The 20745-nt window shown below is 35.2% G+C and overlaps 1 protein-coding gene across 1 annotated transcript in view; it reads right to left on the minus strand.

Moving 5' to 3' along the window:
* TTC28 (tetratricopeptide repeat domain 28) overlaps positions 1 to 20745 on the minus strand; it is a 622170-nt gene that overhangs the window by 571730 nt on the left and 29695 nt on the right. Inside the window, exon 5 of the mRNA XM_029921603.1 lies at positions 10507 to 10785. Within this exon, the coding sequence (XP_029777463.1) occupies positions 10507 to 10785 (279 nt within the window). The remainder of the gene's footprint in view (positions 1 to 10506; positions 10786 to 20745) is intronic.

The following is a 20745-nucleotide window of genomic DNA, read 5'->3' on the forward strand; positions in this document are numbered from 1 at the left end:
AGCTGAGTCAGCCAATCTAGAAAAGCCATTCAGCTGGCATACAGAATCCTGAGCCAAATAAATGGTTGTTATTTTAAGTCACTGTTTTGGAGTGATTTGTTACAAAGCGAAAACCAGTGAATACAAGTACAGATCAACGGCACATTTTTTTTAATCATGGAAAAGAGGTAGAATACCAAAAAATGAAAAAAGATTAATATGCTAAATTTAAAAAAGAGACAATCACCCAAATACCACTATCAGAGAAGAAAGCAGAATCATGGTTGCCTATTAGATATTTATTGAAATCAAATAAATGAAATATGGCATACTTAATAAAGAGCAATAGGATCTGATAAATTATTTAAAGGAGTGTATATCATCTGTATGTAGCAAAAAATAATTCCTCCCTTTCCCTTTGCAACAGATACATCTTAGTGGAATGTTTTACCCATTTTGTTATCACATTACTTAAAAAATTATCAGTAGAAATTGGAAGGATTCAGAAGGTTATTGAGATTATTATAAAGAGAAGAAAATGGTCAAAAAATAATTGGATAGTTTGACTAAAAATTATGTGTGTCTAAATACAAATATCACCATGAGAATAAATCATTAATAACCATAATATATTTTTTTAAACTGTATGTGAAAAACTCTTTGCTAAGTGCCTATCATTATTTTATTTAATCCTCAATACAATCCTTCAAGGTTTTTGATGTTAACTCAACTTACAAATGGGAAAACAGGTATATGGAGGTGACGCCACGTGTAAGGAGGGAAAAACTTAGCTCCAACTCTTAAGACCTAGCAGTTCTTGCTTCACACGTGTATTGTTTCAACATACATAAATTCCAGTTACCACAGTTAAATGATATCAATTCCCTAATACCACAATTTAACTTCAATTACCATGGCATATTAACTGTAAATAATTGCATAAATTATAAATTTGCATAAATTCCGGTAGTGGTTCTTCAGTCCACAACTGCTATATAACTAAGAGATATGCATCATGATTAATCACCAATTACATCACGTGTTTCAAAGTCTGTGATGACTGGTCACTACACATCTGTTATTCAACTCACACCGAACAGCAAAAAGGTGGTTGTGTTGCACCTTTATCTCCCAGTGACAAACCCAGGTGGACATTTTCTAAAAATGGGTTTTAAAAAATGAGAATTGAGGAACAAAGATGAGTGCAGCAAAGAAAGTGATAATGCTGGAGGTAAAATTCAGCTCAAACACAAAGGGAGTTACAGAAGAAACAGTGGCCCAATGGGAATGTTGACACAGCCACTGATGAAGAGGTCCAGTTGGAAGAACTTAGTGAGGATGAGCTTGTCAACATCAATGAGGAAAGTGGCTGTGACCAAAAGGCTAAAAATGTTCCAGAGAATATGATGCTGGCAAAATTACTGTAACTGTGAGAATGCTGAGATATTTCACAATGAAAATTAACATTTTAGAAGCTGACCCAAACTAGAAAATAGTATGACATTTCACCAAGTCACAGATAAGATACTCTGTATTGCAAGTTATAGGACAAGAAGAAAGCAACAAGAACTATTCAAATAACTACAGATAAATTTTTTACAAAACAATAAAACAAATTCTCAATGTTAACATTTTAAATCACAGTGTACTAAATATTTATTTTAATAATTTTTACATCCTTGGGGCGCTTGGGTGGCTCAGTCAGTTAACAGTCCGACTTTGGCTCAGGTCATGATCTTGCCATTCATGATTTAGATTCCCACACTGGGCTCTGTGCTGAGAGCTCAGCTCAGAGCATGAAGCCTGCTTTGGATTCTGTGTCTCCCTCTCTCTCTCTCTGCCCCTCCCACTTGCACTCCCTAGCTCGACAGCTTGCTCGCTCTCGCGCTCTCTCTCTCTCAAAAATAAACATTAAAACTTTTTTAAATAAACATTTTTTAAAATTTCTTAATAGGTCACAGAACAGTTGAAATTGTTGGAAAGTTCACACTGTAAGATTTTTCAGCTTGTACAGTTGTTTCTCGGGCACTGTGCTACCATGCAAAGTAAAGACTGCCTGTATATCCTATTTACATTATACTATGCTAACTCACTAAATACATGAAAGGTTTTAATGTGGGAGATTTAAAACAAATGTTAGATTCCTCCACAACTGATTAAAAAGTGTAATTGGCTAATTAAGAAAAAAGAAACTTATAAACTGTCAAAGCTTATGGTCTGTGACACCTGGGTGGCTCAGTCGGTTAAGCATCCAACTTCAGCTCAGGTCATGATCTCACAGTTCAAGAGTTCAAGCCCTGCACTGGGCTCTCTGCTTTCAACACAGAGCCTGCTTCAGACCCTCTGCCCTCTCTCTCTCTCTCTTTCTCTCTCTCTCTCTCTCTCTCTCTGCCCCTTCCTCTCTTTCTCTCTTTCAAAAATAAATAAACATTTAAAAGTATCCAGCAATGTCTGGGCTATTAAGTAAGTAGAAGACAAACTTTCAAGGCACTTTCAAGCTAGTTTAAGACTCAGATACACTCAAGTAACATGTATATAATGATATAAATAATTGAAACTAGCAAAATTCAGCTTTCAGGGAAAGATGAGAATTGAACTAGACAAACTTAGCTCAATTAAGAGCAGGAGCAAGGAACAAAACTCTAGGCACAGAGCTTGGCATAAAAAGGCAGGAAGAATAAAAAGGAAAGGAGACTGGATCAATAAGAACAGGTTTGTCATCACAGTAGCAAGTAATAAAGGGGGAATATAACTAACCACTTGGTCTGAGTCTTGAATATCAGGTCACTTGGAAACATGGAACAACAGAAAGGTTTTCATTAGAATATTGTTATAATAAAAAAATTCACAACAAAATAAGAATGAAACTATAATAACCTGGACTATAATACGGGCTGTGGAAATAAAATGCGTAAGATATATACGGAATCCATATAAGACAGACATATACGGAATCCATATAAGAAAGAATGCAAAAAGGTTATTGACCAATTTGATGAATGAATGAAAAAGGAAACAGAAATAAATATTGTAAATGAATAAGACCAGTAACTAGAAACAATGAAGCCAAAAAGAGAACTCAAGAACATCAAGAAAGCCACTTTGCCTAAGGAGGCAAGATGACTTTGTTGGGGATCCACTGAACTTGAGGAACCTTAGATCACTGAGAAGACATCACTTCTGTTTCCACTAACTACTGAGCAAGATCCTAGTGAACCCACTCCCACACAGAAAACAACTACAAAATCCAGATAGAATACAAAAAGAACCTCCCTGAAAGCACTGCAGAGTGAAAAGAAGCAGACAGATTCCGGAGGAAGAGAGCTGTGAACTGAGTTCCTGATCTGAGTGGTGAGCAGGGTAACAGGCGCACTGTCATTCTGGCTGGGGAACTCAGAATCCTGAAGCACAGGAAACTACGGCCTGTGGCCAAAGAGGAAAAGAATCCCAGAAGGACAAGAACCAGAAAAGGGAGACTCAAATTCTATCTACACACAAATTTGGCTAATTCCTGAGTTACACATATATGGAACAAATTTAGAATACCTCAAATAAAGACAAAATATCTGTACTGAAGTCAGAGCTGCAATTCAAGAAACAAAATATGCAGTTCTATTCTAACCAAGATAATAACCTGTCAGGGGTCCCTGGATGGCTCACTCAGTTGAGTATCTGACTCTTGATTTTGGCCTGGATCATGATACCAGGGTCGTGGGACTGAGCCCATCAGGATCCAACCTAAGTGGAGCCTGTTTAAGATTCTCTATGTCCCTCTGCCCCTGTATCCTCTCCCTCTCTTACAAGAAGAAGAAGAAGAGGAAGAGGAAGAGGAAGAAGAAATTAAAATAATAGCCTGCCAAACAAGTCAACATTAATCCAAAATCATTAAAAACTCTCAAAAGAACAGGGACATCTAGGTGGCTCAGTCGGTTAAATGTCTGACCTCCACTGAAGTCAAGATCTCATGGTCGTGAGTTCAAGCGCCGTGTCAGACACTGTGCTGACAGCTCAGAGCCTGAAACATTCTTCGGATTCTGTGTCTCCCTCTCTCTCTACCCCTCCCCTGCTCTCTCTCTCTCTTTCTCTCTCTCTCTCTCAAAAATAAACATTAAAAATTAAAAGAAAAAGCTCTCAAAAGGACAAAGCAACTCAAAAAATAGTCAAATAAACCAATAAACATCAGGAAAAGAAAAACAGGAACAAAAACAGAGAGTACAAAGAAACAAAATGGTACAGAAAAAAATCAACATCAATAATTACATTAAATGTTAATGAATAAAGACTTCAATTAAAAGGCAGAGATTGACAAAATTAATTTAAAAAGCGAGAAACGGGCATCTGGGTGGTTCAGTCAGTTGAGCATCCAATTCTTAATTTCCACTCATGACATGAACTCTCTGTTCATGAGATCAAGCCCTGCATCAGGCCCTGTACTGACAGCACAGAGACTGCTTGGGATTCTCTGTCTCCCTCTATGTCTGCTCCTCCCTGAGCTCACTCACTTTCACTCTCTCTCAAAAATTAATTTTTAAAAAGAGAAAAAAGTATATATTGTCAAAGAGATGAATATTAAATGTGTAAAGACTCAGAAGTTGAAAATATATGGATAAAAAAGATACATAATGCAAAGAGTAAGTAAAAGAAAAGTGAAGTGGCTATATCAGTATCAAGCAAGATACACTTTACAACAATAATTATTACCAGATAAAAAGGGACCTAGCACAATGATAAAAGGATCAATTCAATAAGAACATGGAATAATAGTAAAATGGTATGTTAATAACAGAGCTTTAAAAATCATGAAGCAAACATTCACAATATTAAAAGAAAAAGCCAATTCCAAAATCTTAATTGTGGATTTTAACTTCTTTATTCTAACTATTGATGGAATAATTAAACCTCCCAAAAAAGTTATCAAAGACTTAGAAGACATGAACAGTTTCAACCACCTTGAGTTCATTGAAATCTATAGAACTACACCTAACAACTGCAGAATACATATTCCTTTCAGGCACTCATAGCAGGTTTCACCAGGATAAAATACAATAGGCCATAAAACAAATCCCAGTAAAGTTTAAAAAATTAATGTCATGCCAAATGTGTTCTTCATCCACAATGGGATTAAGTTAGATGTCAACAATAAGATAATTTTAAAAATAAGAATATTAGGAAATTAGGCAATATACTTCTAAAAATAACCCATGGATCAAATAAGTACTGCCAAGGAAAATTCAAAAATATTCTAAACAGAATAACAAAACATAACATCAAAATTTGTGGGATGCAGCAAAAGCAGTACTAGCAAAGAACATTTTGGCTTTAAGTGCTTATATTTTTTTAAAAAGGAAGAAAGGGCGCCTGGGTGGCTCAGTTGGTTAAGTGTCCAACTTGCTCAGGTAAGTCACAGTCGTAAGACCAAGCCCTGCAGTGGGATCTGTGCAGGGTGCAGAGACAGCTTAAGATTTTCTCTCTCTCTCTCTCCTTTTGCCCCTCCCCACTCAAAACAATTTAAATTTAATTTAAAAAAAGAAAGAATATATAAGGGGCACCTGAGTGGCTCAGTCAGTTAAGCCTCTAACTCTTGGTTTCAGTTCAGGTCATGATCTCATGGTTCACATCAGGAGAGCCCACATCAGGCTCTCAACTGGCAGCACAGAGCCTGCTTGAGATTCTCTCTTTCTCTCTCTCATTCTCTCTCTGTCCCTCCTCCATTCAGTCTCTCTCTCAAAATAAATAAGTAAACTTAAAAAACAAAAAAGAATAATTAAAATCAATGGCTTAAGTTTTCATCTTAGAAAAAAAAGGAAGGGGCACCTGGGTGGCTCAGTCATATGTATCCAACTTCACCTCAGGTCATGATCTCTCTGTTCTTCGGCTTGAGCTCCATGTCAAGCTAACAGCTCAGAGCCTGGAGCCTGCTTCAGATTCTGTCTCCTGCTCTCTCTGCCCCTCCCTCACTCATACTCCATCTCCCTCTCAAAAATAAAAACATTAAAAAAAAAAAAAAAAAAGAAAGACTACTGAATGCTGAAAATGAACTGAGAGTTGAAGGGGAAGGGGGAGGGGGGAAAAGAGGTGGTGGTGATGGTGGAGGGCACTTAAGGGGAAGAGCACTGGGTGTTATATGGAAAACAATTTGACAATAAAATATTATGAAAAAAAAGAAAAAAGGAAGAGAGTAAATTAAATGCAAAATAATTAGAAAGAAATAATAAAAAAGCAGAAATTGATGAAATAGAAAATGTACAATAATACTGAAAATCAAGCAAATTAATAGCTGATTAGAAAGATGAATAAAATTGATAAATTTCTAAGCAAACTAATGAGATAAAAAGAGAAATTAACTAATATCAAATTAATATCAAGAATGAAAGAAAGGACATCACTAAATATCCTACAGAAATTAAAAAGATGATAGTAAGGGATTGTTATCAACAAATTTATACCAATAAATTTGCAACCCAAATTAAATGTAAAAATTAAGTGAAACAAACAAAATACCAAACTAATCCAAGAAGAATTATAAAACTTGAATGGTCTTATATCAATCAGATAAGCTGAATTCATAATTAAAACTTTCCCACATAGGCGTCTGGGTGGCTCAGTCAGTTAAGCATCTGACTCCTGATCTTGGCTCAAGTATTGATCTTGAGGTTCACAGGGTCAAGACTGGCATCTTGGTAGTGTGAAGCCTGCTTGGGATTCTTTCTCTCCCTTTCTCTGCCCCTCCCCACCTCTCAAAATAAACTTTTTTTAAATATAAAAAAATAAAAATAAAACCTTCCCACAAAGAAAACTCCATGCAATCATGGCTTAATTGACAAATTCTACCAACTATTTAAGAAAGAAACAATGCCAATCCAACAAAAGCTCTTTCAAAAAAAACAAGAAGAGAGAACACTTCAAAACTCATTGTATGAAGCCAGCATCACTCTGATGCCAAAATCAGACAAAGATATCATCAGAAAAGAAAACATAGATCAATATCCTTCATAAAGATGAAAAACTCTTAACAAAATTATAGCAAATCATATCCAACAATATATAAAAGGGAGTAAGACATAATAACTAAGTGGTATTTATCTCATGGAATGCAAGCTTTGCTTAACATTCCAAAACAAAATCAATTTACCATATTACAGACTAAATGAGAAAAAAATTATAATTTCAATAAATGAAAAAACTGACAAAATTCAACACTTGGACATAATAGAAATTGAAGGGAACATCCTCTACCAGATTAAGGACATCATTCTCAAAAAGAAAAATTCAATGTCTTCCCACTAAGATCAAGAATGACTAAAGGAAGTTTCCTCTCAACATTTCTATTCAAAATTAGACTGGATATCATAACACATACAATGGATCAAGAGAAAGAAATAAAAAGCATATGCAAAAAAAGAAAGAAAGAACTGTCATTATTTACAGGTTATATGATCAAGGGCAGAAAAAATCCTAAGGCATCTGCAAAAAAACCCCACTAGAAATTAACAGTGAATTCAACAGGGTCACAGGACACAAAATACAAAAATACATTCTATTTCTATAGACTAGCAACGAAAAAATAGAAAATAAAAACTTTTAATTTATAAGAGCATCAAAAAGCAAAATACTTATGAATAAATTTAATAAAACATGTACAAGAACTGAACACTAAAAACCACAAAAGACGGCAAAGGAAAATGAAAGAAGTATTAAATAAACAGGGACAGATACCATGTTTACAGATTTGAAGACTGAACAAAGTTAAGGTGGCAATTCTCTCTAAACTTCTCTAAAAGTTCAATGCAATCCAATTAATTTCCCAGGAGGCTTTCTGAAGAAATTGATAATCTGACTTCATAACTTGTATCAAAATGCAAAGACAACAAAAGACAAAGAAAACAGCAAAAACAACCTAGAAAAAGAACAAAGATGAAAGACTCAGGGGAGCCTGGATGGCTCAATCGGTTAAATGTCTGACTCTTGATTGTAGCTCAAGTCATGATCTCACAGTTCATGAGATCAAGCCCTGCGTGGGGCTCCAAGTTGGCAGCCAAGAACTTGCTTGGGATTCTTCTCCCTCTCTCTCTATGCCTCCCTAACTCAAACATCCATTCTCTCTCTCTCAAAATAAATAAACATTAAAAACAAAAGATGGAGCACCTAAGTGGCTCAGTTAAGCGTCCAGCTTCAGCTCAACTCATGATCTCACAGTTCATGAGTTTGAGTCCCATGTCAGGATCTATGTTGACAGCTCACAGCCTGGAACCTGCTTCAGTGTCTCCCTCTCTCTCTGACCCTGCCCCACTGATGCTCTCTCTCTCATTCTAGCGCTCTCTCTCTCTCAAAAATAACATTTAAAAAAACCTTTTTATAATTACCATAGAGACAGACAGAACTTGGAATTTATGTTTTCCCTAATCAAACCAGACAATAATGACATTTCAGAGAAAGACTGTGAAAGGCAAAAAGATTTTAATGAAAAAGTTAGAAAAGTCAAAATGGACCAATAATAGCCCCACACTGTTATACTCAAATGATTTGTGACAAAGGCACTAAAGATAATTCAATGAAGAAAGGATAGTCATTTCAACAAAAAAACCCCACAAATTTCAATAGACATATCTTCAACACAAAATAGTACAATGAGCCTTCTTTTATACTGTAAGTATATTCCTAGAAAAAGAAGTATAAAATAAAGTTTTTATAAAATGGAAGAATTTATACATTAGTGGAAATTTCTTTATAATTTTATTATGAATCACATTGTATATGAAAACCCTTTCATGATTTTAATAACAAAAACTAATTTACATTTTACATAATTCTAGATATTCTTAAGTTAGGTTTCCTTGAAGCCAAATATGGAGCTGAAATATTAATGCAAATGGTAAACACACAACTTCACTTATCATTTGGGGAAAAACATTAGAGACTAAAATTTGATAAAATTACCTTAAAAAGTTGATTTTTTCATCTCTAATCATAAAAGTTCACCTTTTTCAGCTATTTTGTGTGTATGCACTCTAAATCCAAGAGGTTGACAAAGGAAAGCAGAATGACAGAAAAAGAGAAGAGATAACAGTTTAAAAATGTTCACAAATATAGGAAGGACATAAAAAAAGTGGATCCAAAAAAGGAAAGAATGGAGATACTTAATTTGAAAATTAAGCTATTTATCAGGCTCAATCAACCACAGGTTTAAAAGAAAAAGGGAAAGAGAAAGAGAAGACACATGACAAGCTTTGCTAGAATAATTTACTTATCTGTACCTTGAATAAAAATGTCACAATCACAGCTATCATGTGTCAAGCACATACTATATACAAGTAACAAATTATCTCTGACTCTTAAATAGCCTCACAAGGTAGGTATTATTATCCCATTTACCTTAACCCTAGAGAGGTTAAGAAATTTATGGAAAGCCATACAAAAGAGAGCCATTAACCAAAGAGAAGGAATTTGAGCCTGGTCTATCCTTTGAAAACAGCATTCTAACTCCCAAGTGGTGTCATATAACAATCTTAAAAATAGATTGTTTAATTTACAGTAATTATAGTTATAAATAACTCTTTTAGGGGATTACAAAATACTAAACAATTCATGAGGTAGCAGCAATACTGGAAATTCCACTGAATGAGGCCAAAAGTAACTACCGCAATTAAAGTATAAATTAATATGACTACAGCATTAATAAGACAATAAGAATATTTTTTAAATCTCTAGCAAATATCCATTAACCTTTGTTAATGCAACTGAAAGCCAAGAATGGGATCAAATAGTTTTGTGGGTCAATAAAAAATATGTCAAACACTTTGGTACATCTTAAGAAATCTTTTCTGAAATGGGGGCCAGACAGTGAACAGACATAATGAAAATAAAGTAGATACAAAACAAGGATTATTCAAAGCTTAAACTCAAGGGAACATAGGTAATTAAAATGGTGTATTAGGAAAAAAGGTTTTTCTGATTAAATGCCATTCTGAAAACAAACAGTGACTAACAAAATTTCTTTTCAATTCAAAAATAAAACCATCTCCATCTAAAACATCTGTGTAAAAAGGAGATGTGGAAACCTATATAAATGACTAAAATGTATCCTATCAAGGAGCTGAGTGCGGTTGGTTAGGCATCTGACTTTGGCTTAGGTCATGATCTCAGTTTGTAACTTAGAGCCCCACATTGCTGATAGCTCAGAGCCTGAAGCCTGCTTCAGATTCTGTGTCTCTCTGCCCCCCGCCCCACTTGTGCTCTCTCTGTCTCACAAAAATAAATAAATGCAAAAAAAAAAAATTCTTTTTAACTGAGTGGAAAAAAATTTCAAATTTCAAACATACAGGAAAAGAATTAAACTTGGACATGGAGAGCACTGTTCCAAAGCATAAGAAGGGAAGCCATTTGCTAGCATACCAGCTCAAAGAGGCCATTCAACATTTTGCTGAAGTACAGAGTATTAAAATATTAATAACTACAAATTCAATAAAATGTTACATAAAATAAGAAGGCAGCACATAAAGATTCTGTGAAAGTAAATGAAATTTCTACCTTTGGCCATTTGGGATTGAGAAGTCGAGCTTTGATTGCATCGTCCAGTGCCTTGTCATACTGCTGGATTTTCATATAGGCTGCAGATCTATTGCTGTATAAGATGCAGTTCTGAGGGTCAACAGCCAGGGCTTCATTGTACAGAACAATAGCTGTATGAAAATCTCCATCATGACAGGCCTGGTTACTCTGACGAACTTTCTCAACAAATTCAGCTTTGCTCAACACTGGTCCATCAGGACTTCTCCGACCAATAGTTTTAGCACCAAAGAGAGGAATCTACAAACAAAGAAACTTTGTCAGATAATCCAGAGGGTTTCTTTGTCTGAACTTCAAGAGAACAGGGACATTCTGGGGTGCCAGGATGGTTCAGTTGGCTGAGCGTCAGGCCATCATCTCATGGTTCATGAGTTCAAGCCTCACATCGGGCTCACTGCTGTTAGCGTAGAGCCCACTTCAGAACTTCTGTACCCCTCTCTCTCTGCCATTCCCCCACTTGTGCTCTTTCAAAACTAAAAATAAAAATAAATAAATAAATAAAAGAACAGGGACATTCTTCATGGTCTGCTTTATACAGTAAACTTTTATAACCTGGAAGACAATAAACTTTCCAAGAAGCAACCAACAAAATACTTTGAATGCATATGTATGTATATGTTTTTATATATACATATAGTTATAAACATACATATTTAGGGGTACTTGGGTGGCTCCACTGGTTAAGCATTCTAATATTGATCTCTGCTCAGGTTGTATTCTCGTGGTTTATGAGATCGAACCCTATATCAGGCTCTACACTCACAGAGGAACCTACTTGGGATTCTCTCTCTCCCTCCCTCCATGCCTTTCTCTCTCTCTCAAACTTTAAAAAACATACATATTTATATTCATATTTTTTTGATTGAGAGAATGAATAAATAAATGAATGCAAAAGAACACTCAGACTTTTTCTTGGCAATTTACAGTTATATTAAGGGAGGTGCCTGGCTGGCTCACTAAGTAGAGCATGAGACTCTTGATCTCAGGACCTGAATTTAAGCTACATGTTAAGTGTAGAAATTACATACATATACACATGCATAAAGTTATTTATATTAAGGGAATAAATACAAATATAAGCCAATACAGAAAATATGATCTCGGGGCGCCTGGGTGGCTCAGTTGGTTAAGCATCCAACTTCAGCTCAGGTCATGATCTCACCGTTTGTGGGTTCGAGCCCTGCATCAGGCTCTGTGCTGACAGCTAGCTCAGAGCCTGGAGCCTGCTTCGGATTCTGTGTCTACCTCTCTCTCTGCTTGTCCCACATCCATGTTCTGTTTCTCTCTGTCTTAATAATAAATAAACATCAAAAAAAATATTTTTTTAAATATGATCTCAACTATATTAAGCCATTTGTGCTCAGAAAATGAAAGAAATCAAAATATTAACTATGCTAAGTTATCTCTGGATATAAAATTATGGGTTATCTTTATTTTCTTACCCAAACTTTATACAATAAGCATATGTAATTTCTAAAATTTTTTAAAAACTTAACTTTAAAAACATAAATTATGGGGCACCTAGGTGGCAAAGCATTCAACTTTGTCTCAGGTCATCATCTCTCAGTTCGTGGGTTCGAGCCTGTGTCAGAATCTGTGCTGACAGCTCAGAGCCTAGAGCCTGATTCAGATTCGGTGTCTCCCTCTCTCTCTGCCCCTCCTCCTTTCACACTCTGTCTCTCTCTCTCTCTCTCTCTCTCTCAAATTAAAAAAAGACATAAAACTTAAAAAAAAACATTTTATTGTATCAACGAATCTTTTCACTGGCAAATTTGGTAATCTGGCTTCCACCATGGAATTTCAAAGACAAACACCAGTTTTTGGAAACCACCGAAAAGAAAAATAAAATACCTGCTGTAAATTGTATCTTGACAATTTTAAGACCTGTTTTTTGATTTCTTCCAAATCATTAAACTTCCTGTGACTTAATAACACTGACCTTAAAACCAAAGGGAGTGAATGAGTCAAATGTTACTCATTTTAAAAACAGGGAAATTATGAACTGCATCAGAGTCCCAAGAGAAGAAACTTAAGACATCTGTATCCAGAGAGACCATTTGCGTTTCTAAGCAGACTTGCGCTAAGTAAAATTAAAACAAAAAGTGTAAAGTTTAATTTTCTTCCTCATGTCTTTCTTTAAGACTATGTCCAGTCCCTCCATTCAAAAGAGAACAGGGGCACTTGGCTGGCTCAGGTGGTAGAGCATATGACTCTTAATCTCAGGGTTATAAGTTCCAGTCCTACACTGGGTATAGAGATATTACTCAATAAATAAATCTTAAAAAAAAAAAAGCAGGGCGCCTGGGTGGCTCAGTCGGTTGAGCGACCGACTTTGGCTCAGGTTATGGTCTCACGGTTAGTGGGTTCGAGCCCCGCATCAGGCTCTGTGCCGACAGATAGATAGCTCAGAGCCTGGAGCCTGCTTCAGATTCTGTACCTCCCTCTCTCTCTGACCCTCCCCTGCTCATGCTGTCTCTGTCTCTCAAAAATGAATAAAAAACATTAAAAAAAATTTTAAAGAGACAGAGAGAGAGAGGACAGATCTGAGATATAACACAACACCAATACTTAAAAAGTATCAAACTCCTCACAGAGGACATAGGACAAATTCCACAGAAAGGAGAGAAAAAGGCAGAGCTAATCTCCCACACAGACAATCACTATTTTTCCTATTTACAGGAATATCATGTAAATAGGAAATGTACATGACAGTTTGAAACATTAAAAATATTCTTGGGGGGCCCTGGTGGCTCAGTTAGTTGAGTGTCTAACTCTTGGTTTCTGTCTCAGGTCATGACCTCACAAGTAAAGAATTCAAGCCCCTCGTTGGGCTCTATGCTGGCAGTGCAGAGCCTGGTTGGGATTCTCTCTCTCCCTCTCTCTGCCCTTCCTCTGCTTGCACTCTGTCTCTCTCTCTCAAAATAAAATAAAACGTTAAAATAATAAAATATAACATTCTAGAAATGTCACATATCAGTGTTAAAATTTTATCCCTCAACTTCCTCATACTGGAAGTGGCAAGTATGTATTCTGGTTAGTTTTTTATTGTTGTTTTAAATTAGGATCATGAAATATACAGCTGAAAATTAACAGACTATGTAACATTTACCAAACAACAAGGATTTTCCTAAAGAGTTTTTTTTTTTTTATCTACATTATCAAACTAGCAAATGAGATTTTGACAATACACAAAACTGATTTCATTTTGGGAAATATAGTCATCAGGACTCCAAAATAAGGGGAGTACTAGCCATAAGTAATGAAGACCAATTCTGTATTTGAAAACTCAAGGGTGTGACAAAATATAAATAACAGCATTTCACAGTAAAATGGTTAGGTTCAAGTGTAGCTTAAAAGTGAAAAAGACATGATCTTACTATTAGAGCACTCCCTACTTCTGAGAGTAATAATTTGGTTCAATGCCAAGACAAATAAGAATTAAATTAAGAAAAGAAAGTTTCTGCATTCTATCACCTCCATATACACTAATATAAAGTAACATTTCCCAAATTATATACCCCTATGAGCCCTATGTCCTCAGGATGCTTGGAGGAACAAAGTAAAATGAGTTTCTGCTTTAGTGGACAACCTCAGAGGTTTTATTCTACACGCTGTAAAGCTGAGAGGGGGATACCATACATATGAGATCAAAGGATCTTTTTGGTAGAGTATCTTCCCAGACAGGAAATTGCTAAAAACTCTGACATAAACTAGAGCATCAGCTGGCCCAGTTGGTAGAGAATGTGACCCTTGATTTCAGGATCATGAGTCCAAGCCCCATGTTGGGTGTAGAGCCAACTTAAAAACAAAAAACAAACAGAAACAAAAACCCTCTAATATAAACTACTAAGTAAAGCCTCTGAAAGCAAAGTAAAACCCCATGGAAAAGTGCTAGTGCAGAAAGATCATAAGTAACTAGAGAATTCCAACATCATCACCACCATATGTCCATAAATTTAAAAGAAAAAAGGCACTCTAGTAAGTGTCCATAGAAACTTCTAATGTGTCAAACTATGTCTGTTTCTAGTAAGCTGGTCATAGTGTTGTCCTTAGGAGGCTAAGAGCATTTTGTGTATGGTTAAAAAAAGGAATATAATTTACCTAATCCCTCTTCATCTTCTCTGCTAATAATAAACTTGGTATGACAGAGAAGGGGAAGAAAAGGCCCTTGTATGTATTTTCAGATTATATACACAGTACTTGGAATAACTGGCCATACTAAATTCAAAAACAGAGTAGATAGTACCATGGAGATTTAAAAAAATAAAATGAAATTTCAGGGCGCCTGGGTGGCTCAGTCATTTAGCATCTGACTTTGGCTCAGTTAATGATCTCATGGTTCATGAGTTCAAGTCTCACATGAGGCAAGCATGAGTCCTACTTTGGGTGAGCTCTAGCCCCACTTCAAGTAAAAACATGAGCCCCACTTTGGGTGAACCCCGCTTCCTTCTCTCTCTCTCTCTCCCTCTATCCCTCCTGGGATTCTCTCTCTCTGACCCTCACCCGGTTGTGCTCTCTCTCAAAAAAATAAAATAAGTGAAACGAAATTTTGAATCACTAATTTAATTAGATTAACTGATTATGACATTCTTTCTTTCCTCATAGATTTCCCATATTTACAGTTTACGGATGTCAACAAATATCTTCTCTGACCCTCTGACAAACTCATCTTGAAATGACAGTGGCAATAACACAGATGAAATAGGCCCAGGATATCCAGCCACACACAATTACCAAACTGTAATAGTTCCCAACCAGTTATAAATTGTGATTATTCAAATGATATAGAAAAATACTTACCTTTATATCAAATAATGATACAAGAATCAAGGAATTAAATGTTTAAAATAAAACTACTAAACTATTAAAATGAACCAGAAGAATTTTTTACCATATAAGCTAAGGAAGGCCTTTTGAATTACAACACAACCTAAAGACATAACAGAAAAGACTGATTAATCTAACAACATAAAAGTTTTAAATATGTAACTGGGAAAATATAAATATAAACAAAGTGAAAAGATGAATAATAAATCAATTTTAAAACTCTTTGCAACATCTAATAAAAAGCTAATTTTCTTACTATATAAAACTCTACAAATAAAAAAATCCAATGAACAGAGAATATGCACAGGCAGATCATAAGAGAGCAGATCCACATGGATTTTAAGTGTTTTTAATGTGTGACTTTGTGTTTTGGTTTTTTTTTTAAGTAAGCTCTAGGCCCAACATGGAGCTTGAACTCGCAAACTTGAGATCAAGGGTCATAGCTCTACCAACAGAACCAGCCAGGCACGCCATGACTTCAGTTATTTTAAAAGGAAATTAAACCTTGAGATATTATTGTTCTTCTCTCATAGTAATGGAAAAATATTATCAGTACATTTTCATGGTAAGGGGGATAAAGAAAAATTTACATTCATACATTGCTGATTGAAGTGGAAACTGATATGATTTCATTATAGAACTAAGGAATAGCTACAAAAGGTACGTATCCTTTGAATTCCAGAATTTTTTTCCACTTCTGGTAGTTTATCTTGCAGATACATTTACCTATGTAAGCAAAGTCATATATACAAGATATTTGTAACACTTATCATTTGTATTAGCATGAGGTTTGAAGTAATCTAATTGTTAGACAACAGGAAAACAGATAAGTTAGTTTTCATTAGATCAATATGATGAGATTAATGATTGATACTACATATCCAGCCAAAAGAATTGAGGCAGGTTTTACATACTATATGGAAAGACAGAAAAAAACAAGCTGTAGAAACAAGATTCAGAATGTTATATTCCATGAAGAAAAGGGGGGGAAGGAAATAATACATAAACATACATACACATGCTTAAATATATATGGATTAATTATGCCAGAAACAATACATAAACCAGTAGATGCATAGGGGCACATGTACCCCAATGTTCATAGCAGCACTTTCAACAATAGCCAAATCATGGAAAGAGCCTAAATGTCCATCAATTGATGAATGGATCAAGATGTGGTTTTAAATATACAATGGAATACTACATGGCAATGAGAAAGAATGAAATCTAGCCATTTGTAGCAACGTGGATAGAACTCGAGGGTGTTATGCTAAATGAAATAAATCAGGCAGAGAAGGACAAATACCATATGTTTTGACTTATAAGTGGAACAGGAGAAACTTAACAGAGGACCATGGGGGAGGGGAAGGGAGAGGGAAGGAGGCAAACCATGAGAGACTCTTGAATACTGAAAACAAACAGAGGCCTGATAGGGGAGTGAGAGAGGGGAATGGGGGTGATGGGCATGGAGGAGGGGACTAGCTGAGATGAGCACTAGATGATATATGGAAACCAACTTGACAATAAACTATAAAAAAAAAAAAAAACGGTAGAGTAACTGCCTCAATAGGTTATTATTTCAGGACTGGAAACTAGGATTAGGAAGGTACTCAACACTTCCATTTTATACCATCTGATATTTTACTATATGCATATAATAGTTAGTTTTTTCAAAGTATGAAAAAAAAAAGCTCTGAAGACAGAGCACAGCATACTTTTATATATTAGAGCACATATATATAGTTGTAGTATCTGTTCACTTTCTAAGTGTGTCTGCCTAAGAAGACAAAAGAGAGATACAAAACAAGCCTTTGCCCCCTGGCCCAGAGCTGCATAGCCTACAGGAAGCGGGCTACCACTTTTTAAGGCTTACAAAGTCATTCTCCACTCACCAAGTTATTATTATGCTTAGAGAGTAGGAACTTTTTTGAATTTACACCAAAGTCCCATATGGATAACACATATTAGTTGTGTATTTTAAAAACCAATATAGGTAAGACAAAAATCTCACTAGAGAATTCACTTTATAATAAAGAATGTACATTCCAAAACTAAACTATCTAATACTTCATATTAAAACTTTGTGGATGGGTTTCCAAGATGTGAAACAAATGGCAGGATTAATAAACTGGAGGAAAAGTCCATAGAAAATACCCAAAATGAAATACACCCAAAAAGAAAGGGGTGGGGGAGAAAGTAGGTACAATAAGAGACATAATAAGGAACATGCCAAAGAAGTCTAACACACCTATAGTGAAATTCCAGAAGAAAGAGAAGGAAGGAGAAGCAATATTTTAATACCTCATGAACAAGAATTTTCTAAAACTGATGAAAGACATCAACGCATAGAATATTGAACCAACTGCTTTAAGAGAACTTCATCCAACCCCAAGATATCACAAAGAAAACTAGACCTTTACACATTATGGTCAAACTCCTAAAAATCAAAAACAGAAAAAATGTTAGAGAAGGGGAAAAGACACATTATCTTCAAAGCTTAACACAAATGATGGTAGATGAAACAGCTAACCTAAAAGTCTATACCCAGAGAAAATATTGTTCAAAAATGAAGTTGAAACAGGAGCCATCATACATTGCTGGCAGATTTTTAAATGGTAAAGCTATTGTGGAAAACAGTTTGTCACATCCTCAAAAAGTTAAACATGTTGTTATCATATGACTCAGCAATTCCACTCCAAAGCATATACCCAAATGAATTTTTTTGTGTTCCACACAACTTGTACACAAATATTTATAGCAGCATTATTTATAAAAGGCAACAACTCAAACGTCCATCAACTGAAGAATGAATAAACAAAATGTACCATAGCCATACAATGAAACAATGAAAAGAAATAAACTACTGATACACATGAGCACACAGAAGAATCTTTAAAACACGAGGTTAAGGGAAAGAAGCCAGACACAGGCCACACCTTATATGATTCCATTTATATTAAGTGTCTGTGAAAAGCATGCCCATTGAGACAAAAAGCAAATTACTGGATGCCAGGGGGCTAGAGGCAGGGGAAAATGGGTGACCCAATGAGGGCTTCTTTTGAAAGTGAAGGAATTAATGGTGATGGTTGTGAATATACTAAAAAACACTAAATTGCACACTTTTAAATGGTGAATTTTATGGAATATTATTGTATCTCAATTTTTCAAAAGGTAAAATAAGTATTTGTATAAACAAACCAAAACCAAGGGAATTCATCAACAATGGCCCTTCACTAAAAGAAATATTGAAGGAAAACAATCTAGGAAACAGAAATGTATAAGAAAGGAATAATAATAATATTATAATTATAAGTAAGTATAACTATTATTCTAACTATAATCACTTGTGAAGTTTAAGATATCTACTTAGATAACAAAATAGAAAAGGTAATTAATAAATGGAGATCAATCAGTAAACATATGTCAGACTGAGAAGGTCACTATGAGAAAGCATGTTTTTCTAGAAATTATAAAAAGTATAAGCTTGCCAATCCACAAATGCTAATGTAAGAGACAATTCATAATTGTTTACTTCTCTATTTTCACCAAAAATTCAGGCTTTTTAAGGTTTTAAATTTCAACATATGCAATTAAAGCCACTAAATTTTGCAGAAAAGGAATCTTTAGAAAAGAATTTTAAACTGGTCACGACTGGCTAAGATTAGAATAAATATAATTAAGCAAACGAACTTTATTTTATATATATATATTTTTTTGAAAGAGAACGGGGGGAGAGAGGCAGAGGAAGAGTGTGAGAATCTTAAGCAAGATCCACACTCAGCAAAGAGACCAACACAGCACTCAATCCCACAACCCTGGGATCATGACCTGAGGAGAAATCAAGAGTTGATGTTCAACCAACTGAGCCACCCAGGCACCCCAAGCAAATAAGCTTTAAAATCAAAAGTAACTTGGTGCAAAATTAGAATTTGGCTTTCTCTCTGTTAAAAGGACAAAGTTTTCTTGGACTCTTGGTCTGCTATGGCTAAGAAAGTATGAAAGATTTTTCTTCACCTTTTAACATAATCTTCATAGAAAACATAGATTGTGTGTTTTGGCAAAATTTCCTGTGCCGACGTTACCTGGTGTTTAATTAAGAAAATTGAATCTTTTTAAACTTTTTTTTAATGTTTGTTTTTTTTTATTGTTGTTGAGAGACAGAGAGAGAGAGAGAGAGAGAGAGAGAGCGAGAGAGAGAGGGAGGGCGTGAGTGGGAGAGGAGTAGAAACAGGCTCCCGACTCTGTGCTGTCAGCACAGAACCCAATGCAGGACTTGAACTGACAAATCACAGGATCATGACCTGAGCTGAAGTTGGGCGCTTAACCAAGTGAGCCACCCAGATGCCCTAAATCTTCTCTATTAAAAGAGCTATGGTTTTTTAGTTTTTGTTAGTTGGGTTTCTTTACAATGATCTAACTTTCTGCATTTGCCTGCAAAGTCTTTTATTGCCAGAATGGTTAAATGGATGACTGTTGTTTCACAATAACCTATTTGACCAAGTATTTTAAAACCTTGGATGTTTTTCACAAACTTCCCCAAATAAAATCCTAAATGGAGTTATTTTAACTTTGGGATTTTTCAGAGGGTCTCTGGAACATCTCAAAAGATTTATTTACTCTCACCTTCCAAAAAGGGAAATGTTAGAACTATCTGATGTTACATTATATTAGAAGCATTATCAAAAAATAATTCTAAGCATTCTTTATATTTGTATATGTATACCTTATAAGTATGCTAGAAATTACATGAAATTCTTAGAAATCTGATATGCTCTGGTATCTAAAGGTATCAGTCATAATTTGAGTTATTTTTAAATGTTGTGTATCACAGAAATAACCAAATTTCCTTGTCAATTCCACTATAATAAACTCTATTCAGATCTTTAACAACGGGCATTTTAAATCTTTTGTCTTTTACAGAGTTATTGTTTTCCTCAAATGTTTTGCAAAAGAGTTTCTACAAAAGTATTTCATTGTCAAGAAGATTCATGGAAGGGTACTTGGGTGGCTCAGTCTGTTGGGTGTCCAATTCTTGATTTTAGTTCAGTTTAGAATCTCATGGTTCGTAAGTTCAAGCCAGGCCTTGTGTTCTGCACTGACAGTACAGGCCTGCTTAGGATCTTTCTCCTTTTCTCTGCCCCTCCCCTGCTCATGAGTGTTCTCTCTCTCTCAAAATAAATAAAATTAAATTTAAAAAAAAAAAGAAGATTCATGGAAAGAACTTGGACAAATACACAGTTCTGACAGCTTTAATATCATAAACCAAACTGGATTCTAGCAAAACAAGTACTAATTACATGGGACTAAACGAACGAAGAAGGAATCTTATAAATTTGTATGGCTTCTTGTCTGAAACATTGCTACCTTCTTAAC

This window comes from Suricata suricatta, chromosome 14, assembly GCF_006229205.1.
Source record: "Suricata suricatta isolate VVHF042 chromosome 14, meerkat_22Aug2017_6uvM2_HiC, whole genome shotgun sequence".
Classification (NCBI taxonomy): domain Eukaryota; kingdom Metazoa; phylum Chordata; class Mammalia; order Carnivora; family Herpestidae; genus Suricata; species Suricata suricatta.